The 22,876-nt window shown below is 42.9% G+C and overlaps 3 protein-coding genes and 1 pseudogene across 6 annotated transcripts in view; 3 read left to right on the forward strand and 1 right to left on the reverse strand.

Moving 5' to 3' along the window:
* LOC143507921 (transitional endoplasmic reticulum ATPase-like) overlaps window positions 1–3,061 on the forward strand; it is a 5,521-nt pseudogene extending 2,460 nt beyond the window's left edge. Inside the window, exons 4-9 of the transcript XR_013129019.1 lie at window positions 166–230; window positions 408–587; window positions 806–935; window positions 1,124–1,282; window positions 2,123–2,274; window positions 2,444–3,061. The product of XR_013129019.1 is annotated as a transitional endoplasmic reticulum ATPase-like (transcript). The remainder of the gene's footprint in view (window positions 1–165; window positions 231–407; window positions 588–805; window positions 936–1,123; window positions 1,283–2,122; window positions 2,275–2,443) is intronic.
* Window positions 3,062–3,209: 148 nt separating this feature from the next.
* On the forward strand, window positions 3,210–4,967 carry LOC143507920 (NADH dehydrogenase [ubiquinone] 1 beta subcomplex subunit 7-like). Its single transcript, XM_076996623.1, has 3 exons — window positions 3,210–3,471; window positions 3,884–4,052; window positions 4,797–4,967. The coding sequence occupies exons 1-3, from the start codon at window positions 3,360–3,362 to the stop codon at window positions 4,876–4,878; spliced, it is 363 nt and encodes a 120-aa protein (XP_076852738.1). The 5' UTR covers window positions 3,210–3,359; the 3' UTR covers window positions 4,879–4,967.
* A 332-nt stretch (window positions 4,968–5,299) lies between these two features.
* LOC143507917 (very-long-chain enoyl-CoA reductase) lies at window positions 5,300–16,697 on the reverse strand. 2 transcript variants are annotated; one of them, XM_076996620.1, is made up of 12 exons: window positions 16,540–16,697; window positions 13,849–13,899; window positions 11,801–11,852; window positions 11,593–11,637; window positions 11,056–11,159; window positions 9,788–9,903; window positions 9,486–9,591; window positions 8,927–8,999; window positions 7,951–7,994; window positions 7,526–7,583; window positions 7,265–7,353; window positions 5,300–6,200 (listed from the first exon to the last, which is right to left on the reverse strand). In XM_076996620.1, exons 1-12 carry the CDS (start codon window positions 16,552–16,554, stop codon window positions 6,027–6,029), a joined length of 927 nt encoding a protein of 308 aa, XP_076852735.1. In that variant the 5' UTR covers window positions 16,555–16,697; the 3' UTR covers window positions 5,300–6,026. The 2 variants fall into 2 exon arrangements, with proteins under 2 accessions (XP_076852735.1, XP_076852734.1); XM_076996619.1 differs by lacking the exon at window positions 16,540–16,697 and having other exon boundaries at window positions 13,849–14,174.
* On the forward strand, window positions 15,405–21,038 carry LOC143507919 (dnaJ homolog subfamily B member 1-like). 2 transcript variants are annotated; one of them, XM_076996622.1, is made up of 3 exons: window positions 15,405–15,538; window positions 18,861–19,435; window positions 19,547–21,038. In XM_076996622.1, exons 1-3 carry the CDS (start codon window positions 15,469–15,471, stop codon window positions 19,778–19,780), a joined length of 879 nt encoding a protein of 292 aa, XP_076852737.1. In that variant the 5' UTR covers window positions 15,405–15,468; the 3' UTR covers window positions 19,781–21,038. The 2 variants fall into 2 exon arrangements, with proteins under 2 accessions (XP_076852737.1, XP_076852736.1); XM_076996621.1 differs by lacking the exon at window positions 15,405–15,538 and adding an exon at window positions 17,422–17,826.
* The last annotated feature ends 1,838 nt before the right edge of the window (window positions 21,039–22,876 follow it).

The raw sequence follows: 22,876 nt of genomic DNA on the forward strand, positions 1-22,876 counted from the left end.
GTATCAGTGTCCATATTGTGTATGTGTGTGATTATAATGTGTACATGAGTGAGTGTGTATATCAAGTGTACATCTGTTTGTATGTGTTTATAATGTGTACGTGTGTGTTTATAATATGTATGTTTGTGTGGGTCTATAATGTGTACCATATTTTTCATCTTACAGGCCCAGAGCTGCTGACTATGTGGTTTGGAGAATCTGAGGCAAATGTTAGAGATGTATTTGATAAGGTGTGTGTGTGTACATGCATACATTAGCGGCTGTGAACAGGACCAGTCAGACAAAACCTACCAATTTAGGAACTAAACATTTTATAGTTTTATAGAGTATATTTCTCTGAGCTTCACTGAGTATGTTAAAGAAGAGTGTGTGTGTGTGTGTGTGTGTGTGTGTGTTTGCCCTAACAGGCACGTCAGGCCGCCCCGTGCATCCTGTTCTTTGACGAGTTGGACTCCATTGCGAAGTCTCGAGGTGGTGGGGGGCGGAGACGCAGGAGGTGCGGCTGACCGGGTCATCAACCAGATCCTGACTGAGATGGACGGCATGACTAACAAAAAGAATGTCTTCATCATCGGCGCCACCAACAGGTGCATGCATGTAACAGCATGTGTGTGAGTGAATCAGTTCACCTGAAAAGACCATGGAAAATATCTTCACACAGTAAGCAGGAGCAAAATACAATAAAGGAAACTCATGATACTCTTGAAAATATTTCCTCTTCCATTCGTCCATTTTTATCTATTTCTCCATCATTCTCTCCTTCCGTCTGCATCTTCCATCTATGTTCCATCTCTCGCTTCTGCAGGCCTGACATCATTGACTCTGCGATCCTGCGTCCAGGCCGGCTGGATCAGCTGATCTACATCCCGCTGCCTGACATGCCCTCTCGCACGGCCATCCTCCGAGCAAACCTGCGCAAGTCGCCTGTGGCTAAAGTTGGTTCAAACATTCACACACACACACACACACACACACACACACACACACACACACACACACACACACACACACACAGAGTAATATACACATGCCAACACTGGCTAACATACAACCATGTAAATATACTTATTTGTAGGTGTGCACACACTCTCACACACATATTTGTGCGCACATGTTCTGCCAGGATGTGGACCTGCCGTATCTGTCCCGGATCACAGAGGGCTTCTCCGGGGCGGACCTGACCGAGATCTGCCAGAGGGCCTGTAAACTGGCCATCAGAGAGGCCATCGAGGCTGAGATCCGTGCTGAGAGAGAGAGACAGAGCAGGAAGGGCTCTGCCATGGTCAGTGTGTGTGTGTGTGTGTGTGTGTGTGTGTGTGTGTGTGTGTGTGTGTGTGTGTGTGTGTGTGTGTGTGTGTGTGTGTGTGTGTGAGCATGTTCATATGTGTATATCTATTTCTGGGTGTATATGTCAGTACCATGTTTTAATGTACCTATAATTTTCAATACATTTATTACTGTCATGAGCATGTGCGTATGTGTGTGTACAGAGCATGTTGGTGTGTGTGTATGTACATTTCCACTACAGGACTGTGTCCTGCCTGACCTGTGAGTATTGAACCCGGTGCCTGAGATCATGATTACTCTGTGTATCTCTGTGCGTGTCTGTCTCTCACAGGACGATGATTTTGACCCGGTGCCTGAGATCATGATTACTCTGTGTATCTCTGTGCGTGTCTGTCTCTCACAGGACGATGATTTTGACCCGGTGCCTGAGATCATGATTACTCTGTGTATCTCTGTGCGTGTCTGTCTCTCACAGGACGATGATTTTGACCCGGTGCCTGAGATCATGATTACTCTGTGTATCTCTGTGCGTGTCTGTCTCTTACAGGACGATGATTTTGACCCGGTGCCTGAGATCATGATTACTCTGTGTATCTCTGTGCGTGTCTGTCTCTCACAGGACGATGATTTTGACCCGGTGCCTGAGATCATGATTACTCTGTGTATCTCTGTGCGTGTCTGTCTCTCACAGGACGATGATTTTGACCCGGTGCCTGAGATCATGATTACTCTGTGTATCTCTGTGCGTGTCTGTCTCTCACAGGACGATGATTTTGACCCCGTGCCTGAGATCATGATTACTCTGTGTATCTCTGTGCGTGTCTGTCTCTCACAGGACGATGATTTTGACCCGGTGCCTGAGATCAGGAAAGACCACTTTGAGGAGGCCATGCGCTTTGCACGTCGATCCGTGAGTGACAACGACATCCGCAAATATGAGATGTTTGCTCAGACTCTACAGCAGAGCCGCGGCTTTGGCAACTTCAGGTACACGTGCACACGCACGCACGCTCATGCACGCTCATGCACATGCAGGCAAACACACACATGCAGCCATGCACACACACACACACAACAGACACAACCAAACAAAAATGCTTATAAATGCAAACTATCTATCTGTCTACCTGTCCACGTCTGTCTGTGTTTGTCGTAGGTTTCCCTCAAGTTCACAGTCAGGTGGAGGTCAGGGCTCTGGTCCAGGCTCTGGTCCAGGCTCTGGGGGTCATTACAGGGACAATGGGGATGATGACCTCTACCAGTAGCTGGGGCTCAGTCTTGGCTGAATGCAGAGAAATCAGAGGAGAGAAATCAAGAGAACCTCTCCCATGTTGACAGCATTATTACTCAAGCATATGTGGCATTCTGGGTGTCAGCCTAACAGCAATACTGCTGGTTTGCTGTTCCTGAAAAACATTAAAAATATGTCTGTGAAAAAAATTGTTTGCATTTTGTAAAATGCAAATCTTTATCACACTTTCATTAAACTGGTAATAGTATTAATACTGAATTGAAACTGACGTGTGTGTGTGTGTGTGTGTGTGTGTGTGTGTGTGTGTGTGTGTGTGTGTGTGTGTGTGTGTGTGTGTGTGTGTGTGTGTGTTTGTGTGCGCGCATGTGCACAGTGTTGTCAAATATTGCTTGAATTAATTAAGAATGTTTTTAATATTTGATAGCATTTTAATGACTGCTTGTTCTGATACTATTTTTATATTATGCATGCTAGAAACAGACTGTAAAATATAAAAGTATAAAATAAAACATTTGCAATTAATTTGGTTGTCAGAATTTATGGCCAGAATCGGGCCTATTTTGAGCTGTTCATCTTGGCTGTTTGAGAGCCTCCTACATAGAAAACGCTGAAAGAGAGGAACGAATGTATATACACATGGTATTATAGGACTGTGTTACAAGTGGTACGAACCGACTTGTTTACTTCCTGTACAAATCGGAAGTAGACCAAGCAGTGATTCTGGAGGTGACCGAATGGCAATGAGCGGGACTTTGTTGTTGTATCCATAAATTTCACATTTTAAATAGTCGCTAAAGTGGAGTGAGATACTGTCGCCAGTATGGGGTCTCACCTGGTGCGAAGCTACATTACCGAACGGGACACAACGCCAGATCCCAAGAAGCCTTTTCAGAACGACCCGGAGTTCGGGTTCAAGGAAAGGACGGAGAGAGGTAAAGCTGTCGAGGCTGGCTAGGGAACACATTACGCGCAAAACAATTTAATTACTTTAAGTAATTATAAAGTAATTATAAAAGTAATTATAGTACGCCGAATGTAAACATTATTAAAGGCGCATCAGAGAAGTCAGCTAACATAGCTAGCTGCTCTAGTAGCGTCTGTCAGTGCAGCAGCTGTACGTGTTGCTAACTTTAGACGGCTATGCAGATGTGATAACCTGTCTCATAAGATTTACACTAGTTTAACTGCCTAGTTGATTATCATTGTTGTCGTTTTTATTATATGCCGCTACATTTTTTTATGTCTACCTCAAAGTTAGATGCGAGTGCCTCGTCTTGGGCGCGCATTGCAGGATCATTACACTGAACACCAAGTTAAAAGTGAAATGACACCCTCTTCTTGTAGTGATGGTTGCCAGTCAGGAGCAGATGAACCTGGCGATGTTGCCCCTGGAGCAGCGCGACTATTGCGCTCACTACCTCCTCAAACTGATGAAGTGTAAGAGAGACTACTTCCCCAACTTCCTGGCCTGCAAACACGAGAGACACGACTGGGACTACTGCGAACATCAAGAGTAAGGAGCTCAAGACATGATGCCTTGTTGTTCACAATGTCTGTATGTTCTTAGACGATTTGACATGCTTACTCATGCTATTAATCGAGGATTTCCCCCCCGAGAGCGATACAGTAGCTCCACTGGCTTCCCATACATTTCCGCATCCAGTTTAAAATCTTGCTTCTCACTTTTAAATCTATCCATAATTTGGCTCCCCCTTATCTCTCAGATCTTCTCCACATTACCTCACACTCCCGTACACTTAGATCCTCCTCTTCCATTCATCTCACTGTTCCTACTGCTCGTCTTAGTACCATGGGGAGCAGGGCCTTCAGTCGCTCTGCTCCTCAACTCTGGAACACGCTCCCACCCGACATCCGTAACATTCATTCTCTCACACATTTTAAAAGCAGACTTAAGACGCACTTTTTTAGATTAGCTTATATTACCTGATTTTTTTAAAAAGTGTTATTGTATTGTTTTCTCTTGTGTGTACTACATTTTACTTGTATTTTATTGTGTGTACGGTGTCCTTGAGTGTCTAGAAAGGCGCCTTGAAATAAAATTAATTATTATTATTATAAATCGCTGCTCAAATAGGAGACAGACAGCTAACGGATACTCAAGTGATTGTCCACTTGTGTTCCAGACCGTTCCACGGCCACCGTGGACCAGTTTGGTGAACGCAGACCTGTGACACCTATTGGCCTTTGCTGCATTTAGCCCGTTTTACTCAGTGAATTCTTTCCTTGTTCTTTGCAGTTACGTGATGCGAATGAAAGAATATGAGCGAGAGAGAAGGCTCAACCTGAGGAAGAAGAGGCTCGAAGCAAATGCGGAGTAGTTCTCCAACTTCCTCTCCAACCCTTCTCATCCTATTCTCTGTGTAAATAAAGCTGCTCTAAACAATAAAGAGCATCTTGTGAGCCCTTGGCCATCGTGTCGAGGATTATTTTATGTGCCAACCCCACACAGCCAAATCTTCAGCTTTGAGAGTCCAACATCACTCACTCTCTTAATCACATGAATTGTTTGGTTTGAACTTGAGCATTATGTGCACTGCTTTGCATGAGCACAGCACGCCTGAATGTCCAATTACACTTAGATTGGGCTAAGCTACCTATCAAATGCCCCTGGTGACATTATATGCTAGCTCTTAAGAAAACTAAAGGTTTCATCCGACTGGTTTAACTATTGGTGCATCGCTACTGTGTGCGTGTGTAATGAGAACAGCTGTAAATACATAAACCTTACACACAACAAAGCAGATTCCTTTAGTGTGTATTTAGAATGTAAACATTAGTACTGGTAAACAGTGTCCACACAAGTGTCAGAGAATGCATTGATTTTTCATTTTTATAAATCAACATGAACACATCAACAGTAACACCACCAGTCCCCCTCCCAATGTGTGCCAAACCAGAACGCTCAAACATCTTCAGGTTCTGTTTGATTTTTTTATAATTAATTAGAACTGCTCTCAATGAGTCTAAAATGATTACTGATTAGTCAGATTTCTAGTAGTCATTATATTTAGAATGCTTAGAAGAACTAAGAGTGTAGGATCTTCAGCTTGGCCATGTCCAGAATCTCACCAGCAGGCCCATAGACATCTTTTACACCAAACTACTTATTCAGACACAGGGACAACCAATAGAGCGACAGACATCTCATTTTCTTTTTTTGCAGCTATTATATCATGGCTGCAAGAATGGCCTTTGCAGAAAGTGTTTAAAAAGCAGGAAGCTGCATTTGGGACAAAGCCCAGATTGTCAGGACTGTGGTGTTCTGAAAGTAAGAAGCAAAACAAGTAAGCAGAAGAAGTCAGCGTTGCGCCCTTGTACTCAGTCTGGGCTCCCTCAATCCAGAACCAGTCTGCATTTTTGCAATTCAACCAGCCACTTTTATTATCGCTCCTGGGTAAATGGAGGAGCATGGACTGAGGAAGAGGAGGCGCAGGGTTCAGGCAGGCGTGCTGGGAGGGAGGCAGGGCTACAGGACGAAGGGCAGGATGGGTGAGCGCAGGGGCGGGTAGTCACGGAACTCCTTCAGGTAGCTGTGGTGTTTCCCTTTAGCCCACACGGTCATCTGGATGAAGCCCACCAGCGTGAAGAAGGCCACAGGCAGACACTGCGTCATCACAGTAAAACCCAGCCACGAACCCAGCTGCATGTGCACACAAACACACACACACACACACACACACACACACACGGTCATAAAGCACCCCAACAACTTTACATGGTCTACACAACATGGAAATCACACTTCTCAAAGCACACACACAAATCAACTGATAGCTGTGATATGATTCACAGTCCAGTCCAATTCCAGCTCTGCATCTGCCCCAGACTGCTGATTGAGGACCACAGCACTACTTGTTACCAGGCTACTTGGAGCTAGAACAGAGTACATTTGTAAACTCGAGAAAGATCCCAGAGGAGTGGATCTAGAATGTTTTGTCTGGAAGACCCAAGAGTCCTTAATTAGAGAGCTTGGAGTGTTTCATATAAAACAATATCTACAGTATAATATAGTACATGTATGTCTGTTTGATATGCAGAAGATTTTCCATCATTGTATTGTTGTATGTGCCTCTGGCATACGAGACACAAATATTTAAGGACTCAATTTAAAATGTAAATGTATAGTAAGGCACCCAAATCCTCACACAATTCTACACATGATCCACAGATGAAATGCTCCAACAAAAAAAAATCTGAGTGAAACATTCATGCTCTGGGAGTGCTGATCTGGAATTATACTGCCCTCTGTAGGCAATCAAGATGCAAAGCATGGGCCTTGTGGCCTATTGATCCTGGATCAGGTTTCTCCCCAGGTCATGGTGATTTTCATCTTAGAAACTGATGCCAAGTCAGGTCTCTTAGACATTTCAGACATGCTGTTGGACTTTGGCACAAGAGGCAGGAAGTGGCTTTGGCTAGAAGTATCTTGGACGATGGATGGCACGTGACACGTATGTGTTACTGCAGCAGGGCACAACACACTATGCGCACAACAGCACAACGTTTGTGTACATGAGGTGTCCACATTATAATGGGGAAACAAACATATGTAGCTGCCATGGAGATCTTCAGCTAGTGCCCATAAAGAAGTCTACATTCTTAGTCTTCCTCTATGTTTTTGGTTTTGTCTTGTTAAAGCAAAATAATTAGTTTTGGTTACTCTGACTGAAGTCAGGAGTTAGGGGTCACAGTGGCGTAGTGTACCTCATATGTATAGTTGGGGCAGGACACCAGCAAGAAGATCCAGGTGAAGGGGTTTTTAGTCGGGTACGGGATCTTTCTCGTCTTGGAGCCTTAACAAAGAGAGACCACAAATCAACATACGTCATCATGTCAATTCTTATAATTTGTTGTTAAAGTACCATAATGCTAATTAAAAAAAAGATTACTATTTAAATTCTCAGCCTACGTCTATTTTTCTTTCTTTCCGATTTTGACTGTGAAGGGGATGGGTGCTGGTCTTACCCGGTGGTCGTAGATTTCTCAGAGCAATATGGATAGAGAAGTTCCCAATCTGACAGAACTGAAACAGAAAAGGATCCAACCTAAAGGTCAAGACTCAAGACCCTTTACTGTGTTCACACTGTAAAAACACTAGACTCTACAAGACTGAAAATGGACTTGTGTGAGGTACTGAATTCACCAGTAAGCACAGGGTCCTGTATCAAATCTCTCATTGTATCAAGGTGGGGCTATCGAACTTAACATGCGCTTCTGTTGAGTTTTTGAATGACAAATGTGTCAGTCTTATTAACGGGTCGAGAAGAATGGAATTTAACCACATAGTTCAGTGTCTTTCTTGAAATCACACTTCAGAGATTAGTAGTGAGTGTGGATAAACAAGGCATAGTGATACCAGAGCCGGCGTCTGTTCTGGGGTGAGCACTTACCAGGAAAATGACCAGGGCTGCTCTCACCTGCTGCTCACCGTACGCTGTGACAGGAACATAAAGCCAGAGTGAGGAAGAACACAGACAGGTGGCATTACGCCCGCGTGGCTACAACCCCACGCAAGAGATCACACACACGGCAGCATTTGGAGAACCAACACGCAGAAGAGCAGGACCTTATTGTCTGGGCATCAGGATGAAGCACGAGCATGTGGTTGGTGTGCCTGGATAGTATGTAAAACGTGTGTGAGTGTGTGTGGGGTTAGTATTTAAATCAAGTGTGTGTGTGGGGTTAGTATTTAAAACATGTGTGGGTGTGTGTGGGGTTAGTATTTAAATCAGGTGTGTGTTTGTGGGGTTAGCGTTTAAAACGTGTGTGGGGTTAGTATTTAAATATGGTGTGTGTGTGGGGGGGTTAGTATTTAAATCAGGTGTGTTTGTGGGGTTAGCATTTAAAATGTGTGTGGGGGTGTGTGGTGTTAGTATTTAAATCTGGTGTGTGTGTGTGGGGTTAGTGTTTAAAATTTGTGTGGGGTTAGTATTTAAATATGGTGTGTGTGTGGGGGGGTTAGTATTTAAATCAGGTGTGTGTTTGTGGGGTTAGCATTTAAAACGTGTGTGGGTGTGTGTGGTGTTAGTATTTAAATCTGGTGTGTGTGTGTGGGGTTAGCGTTTAAAATGTGTGTGGGGTTAGTATTTAAATATGGTGTGTGTGTGGGGGGGGTTAGTATTTAAATCAGGTGTGTATGTGTGGGGTTAGCATTTAAAACGTGTGTGGGGGGTAGTATTTAAATCTGGTGTGTGGGTGTGTATTTTGGGGGGGGGGGGTTTAGCATTTAAAACGTGTGTGAGGTTAGTATTTAAATCAGGTGTGCGCGTGTGTGGGAGATGTGTGTGGGGTTTGGTATGTAAATCAGGTGTGGGTGGTGTGCACAGTGGGCATTGTAGCAGCTATGTGGGTGGTGCAGTAACTCACTGGGTGGTGTGTAGAGTGGGTGGTTGATGTAGTAAGCCATCCATGCAGCAAATCCCCAGTAGTATGTGCAATTCTGAAACACATACACTTGACTTAACTTGATATAATACTTTATTATTATTATTACTGTAGGCAATATAAATGTTATCCTTAAGCTACATGACTGCCCCCAACAAATGCTCTCTCTCACACACACACACACACACACACACACACACACACACACACACACACACACACACACACACACAACTATGTGATGTGCTCACATGCAAACCTAAATAGTTCACATATGTAGGACATATGTAGGCCAAGGTTATTGCTATGGTTGCTTTAGAAAATATCAAACTACATTCATCAAAGGCCCCAGCACTACCCAGCTAAGTGCTAATGAGCTGGTGAGTTGAGTCAGTGGTGTTCAGTCAGGAAGACGCTACACCATGTAATGACCTAGTCTTTCCTACATGTGTCCTAGAGACTCCGTCCACAGGGCAATAAAGCCGCTCTCTCATCTAGTGATTACTCTGTGCATGTGCGTGTGTGTGGGTTTATTGGTCACCTTGAAGATGTTGCGTAGTGGCATCGTCCCATGGGAAAAGCGGTGCACAAACAGAGTCTCAAGAAGTCTCTTCACATAGTGGAAGGAGTGACACATACATGCCAAACTACAACACAGCAGAACTACGTTACCCATCAGCCCTTTAACATTCTTTAAAAAATCAATTACCCTAATGTTTTTAATATCATAGGTCTAAAAGGAGATTAGTTGGACAATATCAGTCTAAAACTATGCTGCAAAACTAGAAGGCATTTTTAATACGTTGTACTCAAGGCTGTTGGATGCACACTGGTAACACTCACTGGACGACCCAGTGCTTGCTGGTGGTGAAGTCATATTTCGGCGCGTAAATGAATGGCACACGGAAATAAAACAGCAGGTAGATTAACAGAGGCCCTGCGTACTCTGTCAGGAACACCTGAGAGAGAGAGAGAGAGAGAATGAAAATGAGAGTTGAGTGCCAGCTCAGGGGTGAGACTCCTCTTTGCTGGAGGGGTTTCATAAGCAGGGTCATAGAGCCAGGACACAGCTAGTTCTCTGCAGGCAGAAAACAGCCATCTCTCTCTCCCTCAAGCACACAGTCCCCCCTCCTCCCTCACATAGCTGGCATGGTGGATGTGGGGTGGTAGAAGTGTGCTCACAAATTTCCAGAGGTTATATATATAAACACCCCACACACTTTGGGATACCGCAGTCTTGCTCAAGCTTGCACAGGAGTGAATTTCAAATACATTCACGTACAAACACAATGTGTTTTGCACAGCACAAAACTGCAAGCAACAGTCCACACACACAAACCCAAAGACAAACAGTGGAGCATGTGAATGTAGAGACCACTACAAACAGAGTGTCAGAGTGTTGTCACAGTTGGTTAGATATGGGTAGATATTCAGAGTGTCAGTATAGTGCTACCATATCAATTCATTCAGAGTGTAAGTGGGTGTGTGTGGATAAAGAGGGGACTGTGTGTGTGTGTATGTCTTACTGTAACCCAGCTGATCTGAGCTCACTGGTCTACGATGTAAAAGAGTGTTAGAGTGTGTGTGTGTGTGTGTGTATGTATGTCTTACTGTGACCCAGCTGATCCGAGCTCCCAGGTCTACGATGTAAAAGAGTGTTAGAGTGAGTGTGTGTGTGTATGTCTTACTGTGACCCAGCTGATCTGAGCTCCCAGGTCTACGATGTAAAAGAGTGTTAGAGTGTGTGTGTGTGTGTGTGTGTGTGTATGTCTTACTGTGACCCAGCTGATCTGAGCTCCCAGGTCTACGATGTAAAAGAGTGTGAGTGTGTGTGAGTGTGTGTGTGTATGTCTTACTGTGACCCAGCTGATCTGAGCTCCCAGGTCTACGATGTAAAAGAGTGTTAGAGTGTGAGTGTGTGTGTGTGTGTGTGTGTGTATGTCTTACTGTGACCCAGCTGATCTGAGCTCCCAGGTCTACGATGTAAAAGAGTGTGTGTGTGTGTGTGTGTGTGTGTATGTATGTCTTACTGTGACCCAGCTGATCTGAGCTCCCAGGTCTACGATGTAAAAGAGTGTGAGTGTGTGTGAGTGTGTGTGTGTATGTCTTACTGTGACCCAGCTGATCTGAGCTCCCAGGTCTCTGAAGTAGAAGGTTGCTGTTGTTCCCACAGGCAGGTGTTGCAGCACATCTTCATCCTTCAGAGACTTGCCCTCTGTACCACAAATCCCACAATGCATCAATACAGCATCACCATACTCATAGTTATTGTATTCAGTTTCAAATCCACCTCACTATACTGTAATAATCTGTACCCCAATGACTTGTTATAATATAGAACAGAATTTGTAAAACTTAAAATAATTAAAGTAACTAGGGAAAAATTGTTAAATTGCTTCATCGGACAGAATGCTGACATAAAATGTAAACATTATCTTCACTGGCCCAATGTTTTGGAAGAAAAAATATTTTTGGACAAGTTATCACTGCTCAAAACGGAGTGTGAATGTAAACCCATCACACCTCCACCCAAGCTCACATCCAGTGACCCACTGATCTGACTGCAGACTCAATCTGGTTATTACTGGCGTCCTGCAGTTTAGTACAGTGGACACGGTGGACATGCCGTGCGTGATGGAAGCACTCACTGGAGTCAAGACGAATAGACTGTCGTGCAGGATACCACTGAGGGTCTGAAACACACATGGCAACAAACAGGTCTAAAATCTGTATATTACACAACCATCAAGTACTTGAGCAAATCTGCGGGGCTTAACAGAACATTGAGTATGTTCCTCTAAACATTTAGCTGCCACATTCCACTATCACTACACAAAATCTATGGGTTCCACTCACGGCTCTTGTGAAACATAGACTTGATCTCTCCGATGGTCGCGTTCGGGTCCACCTGCCAGTAAAGCAACACAAGTAAACACCTCGCCGGTGACCCAGCCCATCTGGGGGATTGTCTGTGTACGTGTGTGCATGTGTGTGAAATCAGCAATACATTTAGCCTCTATTCCCGTTCTCCACAGGGAGCAGGATTTTGGAACAGCTGGCATTCCCTGACATCACCACACACACACACACACACACCCCCACCCACCCCTGAAGCTGCATGTCCTACACATCCATCTGGGGTTTACCAGAAATGCAAGAGATCTCATGGCTTTATGTTAACATTCAGAGTAAAGCACACCATAACACTCGAGCGTGTGAGCACATGCAGGTGTTTCTGTACACATATGCACGTTTATGTTTGTGTGTGTGGTACTACATATTGGTCCATATAAAAATCTGCAAATTATTACTGCATTTCACATATACACTCAATATGTTTAACACATTATGAGGACAGACCATCCCATCGTGACAGCATGAGATCAAACGAAAGAGAGTACATAAGAAACCAAGTCTTGTCATGCTGTTATTATAGCTATATCATGTTAATTATATATGGCATGATTTCAGTCAAGCGCTGAATTCCAGAACTCATCTCCTTCCACACCTCCGGATCTGTACAGGACCGCACAGCTGGGCTGTAAAGTAGCCCACCGCCCCTGCCCCTTACTCACTCAACACTTACTCATCTGAAAATCACGCAGCCGAGGTGACTGACTACACACAACAAATTTATCTCTGTAACATCATGTGATGTCCCAATATGCTTGTCTTAAAATATTTTGGGTATAATCGGTACTTCTGGAAAGACTGATCAAGTGTATTTTTCATTACAAATTGACAAAATGTCTTTGAAACTGTATAATACCAAGGAATGATAGTATAATCCATGATGGCAATATCACAATTTATAAATTATTTTCCTCATAACATTAAACTTTTGTTTGTTTGATTTTTGTTTACACTGAGCTCAACTCCAGTGATAAATGCACATATAATGGAGTGTCCTGATCCTTCTGCCACATCCAACAGCCGCACTAATCCCTTCACCGGATCACCTTTCTTACGGCTGAGCCAACATGGCCCACTGATCACATAGCATTAGATCATCTTTCTTACAGCTGGAAGGATCCTGTGACAACACTGGGACTGTGTTGAAGAACGCCACATGACAAATTCCAATTTCTGGTTCGTTCTGGTCAATTTTATACTCATCAAGACTCAAATAAAGTACCTTTATGTATTAAAAATACAGTATAATAACTGTATTTATAAAATACATGGTATAAAAATACCAGTACAATAGCTGGTTAGAAATGCAGAGCTCTGCTCTACTGTACAAAGATGGTTCTTACTGTAAGAGGCCCAAGCTCTGTATTCTGAAAGGCATAGCATACAGTGGATATAGCATACAGCAGAGAAGCTTTGGGCTTCCAGGGTCCAGACCCTTGAGTCTAAAAGATCATTCTAAAGCAAACTACTGAGTCGTACTGAACAAGTGGATTCTGTAAGATTCTAGATCCATGATGGTATTCTTTAAGCTCCCGACATCACAATAAATCGCTTGGTCCTGCTGTGATGTAAAGCCCAAATGTGGCAGTCAGACTGGAGGTTCCACAGGATGCTCCGAAGACACGTGCTAACCCCATCTATCCCATGAGAACGCTTGGCGACCGCACAGGTTCCTCCTGCCAGATCCTTGCTAACTGTATAAGCATGGTGTGGCTTCCGGCTACTGTAACATGGCACCGCGCAAGGATACACCAAAGAGCACACATTCCTCAAAGCTAGTGGCTAGTGGACGTGCTATAGATAGCTCAGGCAGACAGTATCTCCACAGTATTTTCCCAAGAAAACACAGTAACACCCTGTGTGTTCCAGGTCATGTAGGTCATGTCTGACAAGGAAGAAATACGTAACCAACACTGAACCAGGCTGAGAACAAAAGTGGTTTGCAGGGCATGCAGAAATGTTGGAGGGTGAAGTGGGTGGGGCCTTCTTACCTTGTCCAGGAAGCATAGCTTGTCCTTGGTCTTGGCGTCCAGAATCTCCACCTCAAAAAAGACAACAGCTTTCTTAGCCTTCTTGGCTGGCTTGCGTTTTGTCGGTACAGGGAGCAGGGGGCTTGTGGGCGCTGCCCCGTTCTGAGCCTTTTTGGGCTGGGTGGCCTCTAAAGCCAATGTGTCCATGATTCCTCTCTACTCTGTCTGTGTGCCTAATTTCTCTGTGGTCTCTCTGTGGTTTCACGCTTCACGTGTCCCTGCCACAGCGCTTCTAAAACAACCTTCTAAACCAAGAGTCAGGCGGGACCCAGCCAGTCAGCTGTGGACGTTTCAGTCTCCCTCCCCACGCCCCACTACCGTTCTCTGCTCCAGACTCCACCCACTACCATTCTCTGCTCCAGACTCCACCCACTACCATTCTCTGCTCCAGACTCCACCCATTTGTCTTTCTCTCTCCTCTGCTCTTGGCTGTTTGTACAAGCACATGCATAATTGCACACACAAATTTAGAAGGAAGAAAATAAAACGTTTTATATCTAAAAACCATAAACAATCCGTCTTGTTCAGGAGCTTTATTCCCTTGTCTCAAAGAGACAAATAACGATCACAGAGAATAATATAGCCTAACAAGTACAAAGCAAGATTCTGTAAGATATATATATATATATATATATATATATATATATATATATATATATATATATATATATATATATATACTTACAGAATCTTGCTTTGTACTTGTTAGGCTATATTATTCTCTTATATATATAACACACACCACACAACATAGAGACACAACTTCTTTGTTTATGTATCTGTCCAATTATTGTTGTCATGGTGACTGGCATTGGCCAGAAGAGGATGACGACCCCCCCCCCCCCCCCCCCCATCCACTGCCATCCTTGGCTTGTTTTCTGGGGGCATGGACTCTGACAACAACTGTTGTAAAAAGTGCTATATAAATACATTTTGAGTGATATATATATATATATATATATATATATATATATATATATATATATATATATACACACACACTTATACAACTTGAGCAAACACACACACACACACACACACACACACACACACACACACACACGAAGAAAACCCTCTCTCTATCTCACCTTCCCTTATCATGGTACTAATTATAACCTGCCTACAAAACGTACACTCTTTAGTCAAGAGGGGATCAAACAGCAAAGCATCTGCAAAGCTCCAATTAGACTCTGTATACTCAAAGTAAAATGAAGGGCATTTCAAAATGTGCCACCCCCCCATGGTCTACAGGACAGTGGGTGAGGTCACAGAGAGGCACCACGAGGCCAGTACCAGCACAATGCTTAGAATAGTTACGGCACTCATAGTGTCACTTATCCAATGCAGTAATGATGCATCCTTTTATTTTTTTTTAAACCGTGTTAAGGTTGAGGCATTTGCAGTTTGTGTGGCTAGATTTGTAGTCTGTCTACACTCACATACACACGGGAGAGTTAATAATAACTTGAAACCATGTGCGGGGAAGGAGGGGGTGTTAGTAGAGACAGAACCTCCCTTTTGAGAGGGCAAATCCCACAGCTTGGTCATTTCGAAATGGTACGGGACGTGTGAAAGGACTTAATGAAAGCTATCCGACATGGTTGGTACGGAGAGACAAGAGCGCTTCAGTTTCCTTTCACTGTGACATCAGGTCGGTGTTGTTATTCTCGGTTGTCCTTTATCTGTTTAGACGCGAGTTTCACAAAGGTTGCTGTTAAGTTTTTCTTATCGGATTATTGTTGAAACCAGTTATTAAAAATGTGACCGTTATCCTGCTTCTGTGTAAAAGTTGGCATAACATTTACTCTGTCTCCCCTCTGTGGACGGACTACTGTATATTAAAATGCAAGAAAACTAGTTACAAGCTAGTAGCTATGTGTCTGCAACATGATTATGAATCTGCAAACGTGCGAGTTACCTAGCTGGGCACATTTTAAAAATAAAAGCAATTCGAGCATTATATCATATTCTCGTATTAAACATAATGCCAAACGTCCGCCAATCTTACAGCAAATGCGTGGTTTTCGTAGCTAAACTATTTGACAGTTACCGCCAGTCTGACCACATTTTTAAAATAACCATGATTGTAGCCTACTAAATACATTTAGTATAGTTGCTATAGAAATAATATGATTTAATTTCTAGAGAATTTACGAAAAACTGACTTGATTGAGATGCTACGACGAGGGCGTAATAATCTAATAAAAAACCTACAGCCTGTGTACCAAACCACCACCATCGCCAGCTGACTAAGAGTGAAGAAATGTTAGGCCTGTTATCTTTGCAGTTTCAAAACACGGTGTTATGGTGGGCCACTAGTGAATGAATGAAACTGCTAGCTAGTTAACATTACATCCGCAGATATTTAAACAGTAAAGTGTATTTATAGTTTTTAGTGCAGCTACCACAGTCGTGTAGGTCGGCGTTCGTTGTTGTGCAATCTCGTGCGATTAGGTCAAAGCACGATCTTGAACGACTGCACCGACAAGTGCGTCTAATGCCCCTTAATCACCTTTCATCTAGCTACCTACTTGCACACCAAAGCATTTCGCACTCTCCAACATATTTTTGTTGTTTATATCAGTACTACAAACCTCTGTTTAAGAAAAAAAAAACATTTGATAGTCTGAGAAATTATGGAAACTGTCTTACCTCGTAATGCTTCATTTTTCTGCAGTTTAAACTCTTTGTCGTCCAAGATGTCTGACAGGTCTAACGTTCAATCAGAGTCATCGCCAGACATCACACCGTCCAATGAGCGCTGAGCGTGTCGACGCACGAACCAGAAGTCATGCGTGATTGTACACGGTCTCTGCTTCGTACGTTGTTTCTCCTTTTGTCCTCTTAAACCAATTGAAATTCGTTAAGATGCAGCTGAGTGACCGATTATTGGACAAATAAACAGCCAACAAATATCGCTAGCTTCTGCTATTGGTGCAATCAACTAGAGTAGGAGGGCTAATATTTATGATACCCACAGCTATAATATCTAATGAATAATATACGTAATATATAACAATAATAACATTATTATTACTATCATTATAAAAGATGAAGTTGCAGAAGAAATCAGCGTATGCCGTTTATTCTAAAATGTGATTAGAAGTTATTTGGTCAGTTGGTGGTAATTTATGCGCGTGGAGAACGATGTTAATCATTGTATACGAGTATTACGTGATCTATCTATTAAATGCACAGGGTACGCGGTGCAAACTGGGACATAACCTGCAGTTAGAATATGTTAAGGCAATATAACATTCACGTGAAACTGAAACGTGTTTTCATCCCCTCCTTCAAGGCTGAGCAATTCATTAAAGCATAACTCGTTTATTATTATTTTATTTTTATTAAAAGCTCGTTCAAGGCTCAAGAGAGACAACGCCACATTGACTGGTGATTACTTTAATTAAAATGGTACGGAATATCCCACATTTAACTAAACATTTTTCTCGTTGCGTGAACTCGTTGACGGTGACGTCTCCACGCGGCTTTCACCGCGTCCAATCAACGACGCGGTTTTGTAAATTATGTGACGTCGACAGAGGGAAACTCGCTGAGAAACTTCTTGACACTTTCAGAAAATTCTCGAACTTTCTGTGCGCTTTTAAAAGGGAGGAGATGGGGCGGATAGACGGGTTTGGACGTGCGTTCACTTAACGAGAGGTACCGTCGCTGAATATAACCGGACAGAAGACTACTTTGTGGCGAAAACGTCGTAAATGGTGAAGATGGGGAAGGACTACTACAGTATTTTGGGAATTCAGAAGGGGGCATCCGACGACGAGATCAAGAAAGCCTACCGTAAACAAGCTTTAAAATATCACCCGGACAAAAACAAAGCACCGAATGCCGAAGAAAAATTCAAGGAGATCGCGGAAGCGTACGATGTTTTGAGCGATCCCGAAAAGAAAGACATATATGATCGATTTGGGGAAGAGGGTAAGGATAACCGCTTAAAACAACTTTTATTGTTGCCATTTATTATTATTGTCAGTTGATAAATCTGTTGTCCTTCGCTAACATTTCTGGGACGACGATGCGATTTGGCCGAAGTTCCCAGTGGTTAATACGACTATTCTAGTTTGAAACGGCGAACATAGCTAGTTATAGCGATTATGTCGATCGCAGGACAGCCCCGAAACTAACACTAATAACACTAGTTGGCTAACGTAACCCACTACAGCGAACAGGCTTTTAGCCTTTGCCCTTTTACTAGCGTTAGTTATCCTTTTGTTGTTGCGAGCACTTTGAACAACACCACAGTCTTCATATAGCTAACCATTAGAGTTGTGCATTTCGGGTATTGGCGTAAAAAAACAGCAAAAACCATAAACGGCTACACGTAGCACCCCGCAGACTGCCTATATGTCTAACCTAGCCGCCTACGTCGTTTGCGTTTTGAAAGGAGCTCTTGCTGGAAGATTCTGGATCAGACTCGAAACGGCAGTTGAAGTGCCGTCAGCAATATTCCTTTAGACATGCCTGACGCCTGAACTTTCTAACCCAGAACCGTTCATGGATTTGAAGATAGTATTTTATAAAATGCTTTACTTATATCATAGTTATTCAATTTAATTTATGAGAAAAATACACGCATTGGTTACATAATTACATAACCTTATATCGGTGTTTGCTAGTCAAGTGCGTGAGACGTTAGCCAGTTTGGAGGTATACCTGTTAATGGTACAGTAAACACGAGTTTTAACACGCAACTTTTCAAGTAACTAATGAAATACTCAAACTGGAGAAGCATGCACAAACATAATACCATATTGACCAGAGAATACCTCCAAAATGGCGATTAAAGTCAAAACACACTTTTGATTGACGTTATCTGTGAAAGACCGATTATAATACTGTGTATGTGGTACATTACTCTAATGTGGTTTGCATTACTGTGATGCGTTTTATGTTGACTTGATAAGTCTACTGGCAAAAGATAAACTGTTTTAATCTGTCATTGCTCTCTGCAGGCCTGAAAGGAGGTGCAGGCGGAGGTGGTGGTACAAATGGCCCTGGCTTCACATACACGTTCCAGGGCGACCCTCACGCCATGTTTGCAGAGTTCTTCGGAGGTCGAAACCCTTTTGAGGCCTTCTTTGGCCGTCCTGGTGGTGGTTTGAATGACGACATGGACGTAGATGACCCCTTTATGAACTTTGGCATGGGTGGACTGGGTCGCGGGCGAACCTTCGGCATGCAAGGTGGCCACTCTGGGCGGATGGAAAAGAAACAGGATCCGGCAGTGACCCACAACCTTGGGGTCACCCTGGAAGAGGTGCTCTCTGGCTGCACCAAGAAGATGAAGATCTCCCGTAAGCGGCTTAACCCAGATGGCAGAACGACCCGGTCTGAGGACAAGATCCTCACGGTGGAGGTGAAGAAAGGTTGGAAGGAGGGGACCAAGATTACCTTCCCAAGGGAGGGCGATGAGACGCCCACCAACATCCCTGCCGATGTAGTGTTTGTGGTCAAAGACAAGCCACACCCAGTGTTCAGACGAAATGGTTCTGACATAATTTACCCAGCTAGAGTGTCTCTCAAAGAGGTATGTGGCATCTCCAGCACAGTCTGACCCTCAGACCTTTTGTTTTTGGACAGATTTTATTTGCTTGATTGCTTGTTTGTCATTGAATGCATGTTTCTGTTGCTCTTTCAGGCGCTCTGTGGTTGCACAGTAAAGGCTCCTACGTTAGACGGCCGCACCCTCACCCTGCCCCTCCAGGACATTATTCGGCCGGGCATGAAGAGGCGATTTACGGGGGAGGGGCTCCCCTTACCTAAAACCCCTGAGCGTCGTGGTGACCTCGTAGTAGAGTTTGAAGTGAAGTTCCCTGAGAGACTCAGCCAGAATGCCAAGGACACTATTGCTCAAGTGCTGCCTTCATCCTGAACTTACACTGGTATGGTGAAGGAGGTGCTCTGTGCTTACAAGACAGCATTAGGGTGGGTGGCTGGACGTGCATATGCATGTGCAAAGCATCATGCCTGTGTTTTGCTCCTTATCCGACTCAGAACTCTACAATGCTGAGCTAATACATCTGTGGCAGCCAGTGAGTTTGTCTGGAGATGTTACCAGGCTGGATCCCTTCCCATCCAGACACCCCTCCAGCTGTGCATTCCTTCCTCAGATTCTTTAAAGGGTGTTTTTGATGGTGTTCAAAGTTAACATGAACACCCCCAAATAGTTTTTATTATCAGTTGCGTTCTTTGCTTATTTTTTTTTTTTTTTTTTTTTTTTTGCTTTTTTTGTACACATTTTAAATAGTTTTTGGTGGTCCTGTTTCCTATTTTTCCTTTAGTTTTATTTTCAGTGTATCTTCAGTGTCCTCATATACAGCCTGTCAGACACGGACCACCAGAATCTTAATGTAGTTTTTCTGTGTCATTAACATTTAACCAAAGATTGATCATGTTTAGTTCAGTCTTTTGTAGTTCAACAAATTTGTTGAATCATCATTAAACATGATGGAATGAGGCACATATTAATGCATAAATTGATGCACTTGTACATACAGGTGGTAGAGTGGAAGGGGGGTATCTGCTTGGTCCATAAGGTGGTATGAGGGTGTGGTTTGGTCACTGCTGTAGATTATATGAACACCTAAACTCAGCCATTAGCTCAGGGCTCCTCATTAAATGGATGAGTGAAGCTCAAGGAAATTATGTGGATCAGTTGAACTGATTCCTTCTTAAATGAATCTCTTAGGAGAAATAATGGATTGATTTCTCAGCACCTGAGATTAGTTGACAGTCCTGTAGTATGTTCCGTACGACAGGCAATAGTACATGCAGAAATTGTGAATTCTTATAAATATGTAATGTGATGTGGGTTTATACCACAAGCAACTGGTGTGTGTTCTTTTGAGGGTTTTTTTCCCTTCTCTAAATATAAGCATACACGGTCTTTGTTAATGTCAACACTTTTTTAATAATGTTGACTAGTTAACTTTTCATTTTAAGGTGGGACTGCAATTGGAACTGCTGCTTTAAGATTGCTGGAAATTAAAATCCAGCCTGGGTTTAGTGTAACTTCGTATGGTGTCTGATGGAGTATGTTGTCTGCTTTGTGGCTGTGATCATATTGTTTAAAGAGGTTTACTGTAGAAAAAGTGATTGGTTGAAAATGAAAATAAAGAGGGCCAATAAGATTATAGTATGATTATTTGATGTATTTCAGAAAGGTTTATTCTTTCTATGCGAAAATGACAAATGACCTTAGATGGAACAGCACAATCACTGTGTATTATTTTTCAGAAATTAATGAGTTCTATAAAAGTGCCAGTATTGGAGGGGCAGGTATATTTCTGTAAACCAGTCTGGCTGCATGTTGCACAGCCAGTCTAATGTGTGTGGTTTCCACAGTACCAGGAAACAAACTCCTCTGCTGTGTCTCACTGGGTCCTAGCTAACCCTGATCCTAGCCCTGGCCAATGAGAGAGCATGTCTCAGAGGAATCATGTAAGTCCTCGTCAGCTAGACTGAGGGTGGAAATTGTCAGTTACTAAACTGAAAAACAGGAGGACAAAAGACAACAAAAACAGGTAATGATAAAGTACATGCAATGACATGTATTAAAGAAAAAATATACAGCAACTCTGTTTTACTATGTAAATTAGCAATACAATCACTCCATGTTCTGAGAATAAATGAATGAATGTTCAATTTATATAGTGCCTTTCAGGATACCCAAAGCGCTTAAGAACAGCTGTGTGGTGAGCTGTGATTTGCACGTAGGCTTATGAAGGACTTTGAGACTCCCCTACACAGTGCTGCCTTTACACTTGTGTGCGTGAGATATCATTGAGATGTAGAGAGCACAGAGATCTGTGGGCTATCCAAACCAAGGTCCTAAAGCCTGCACCACACCTCCCCTGCCTCACCCGTCAGCCAATCAATGCACTTCTTGTTCGACGAGCTGTTTTTCTTTTGTTCTTTAAAAAAAAATCCTAAGTATCTCTCTATCTTATCTTAAGTGTACCTTCCCTGGTTATATAACCTAAGCATAACACTCTATTTCACAAGTGACTCTTACCTGTGATTAATTGCTGGTTTGCATGATCAGAGCAAAGGGTCCTGGGTAAAAAGACAGTCCATCTGCCTTTCACCTATTCTGGGTCTCTCCATTCCACTGAGAGCAAGTTCATGGGTGAGCATCCAACCAAAACAATGTAGAAAGCAGTTTAGAAAAAGTTCCTTTGTAAAAATTCTTCATAATTATTACATTAACTCATAAATAGACCCTTCAGTACAGGGGGGTATTCCAGAAAGCCGGTTTAACAAACTCTAAACTTAACCCTGAACTCTGAGTTGTCTTACTCAGATCTGACATACTCAGAGCTGCTAGAGAAAGGCAGTCAGCATGTCAAAAAATTGCCAACAGAGTTAATGCGTGAGTGAAAATGATATTTTTATATTTAGCAGAAGGGTGCGATTATATTATTATTTTCTCCACCTTTACAATACTGTATTGAGTTTTAAAATATTTTTTAATTGAACACTTACTAATTCCAGGTCTAATCTGAGTGGTGTGAAACACACATGGCATCAGATAAAAATGAAGTATAAGAATATTGTACAAAGTGGTATGGCTGTACATAACTATATCTTATTCTTAAAATATATTCTAAAATATATTTATTTACAGTAAAAATGAAATAATGAAACATAACAGTGAATTTGACTGTAATGTATATTAAAAGGTTACAGGGTGGATGGTGGGGTGGGTGGTGGTGCATGATTTAATGTGGAAAGCAGTGATTGCAGATGGAGTCTCTGACAACTCCACCATCTCTGTTGTCACCCACATGCATGTAAGGTTCCTCATCTGTGGGCATGTCAGAGATGGTAGACTGTCGCTCTTCCTGGATGGTTGCAATGTTGTTTAATACCACATATGCCATTATTATGTGGCACGCCCTATCAGGGGTTACTCTGAGCCCCTTCAGGCACTTGAACCTGGGCTCAAGGATTCCTAGGGTCATTTAAA

This window comes from Brachyhypopomus gauderio, unplaced genomic scaffold (assembly GCF_052324685.1).
Source record: "Brachyhypopomus gauderio isolate BG-103 unplaced genomic scaffold, BGAUD_0.2 sc753, whole genome shotgun sequence".
NCBI classification, from domain to species: Eukaryota; Metazoa; Chordata; class Actinopteri; order Gymnotiformes; family Hypopomidae; genus Brachyhypopomus; species Brachyhypopomus gauderio.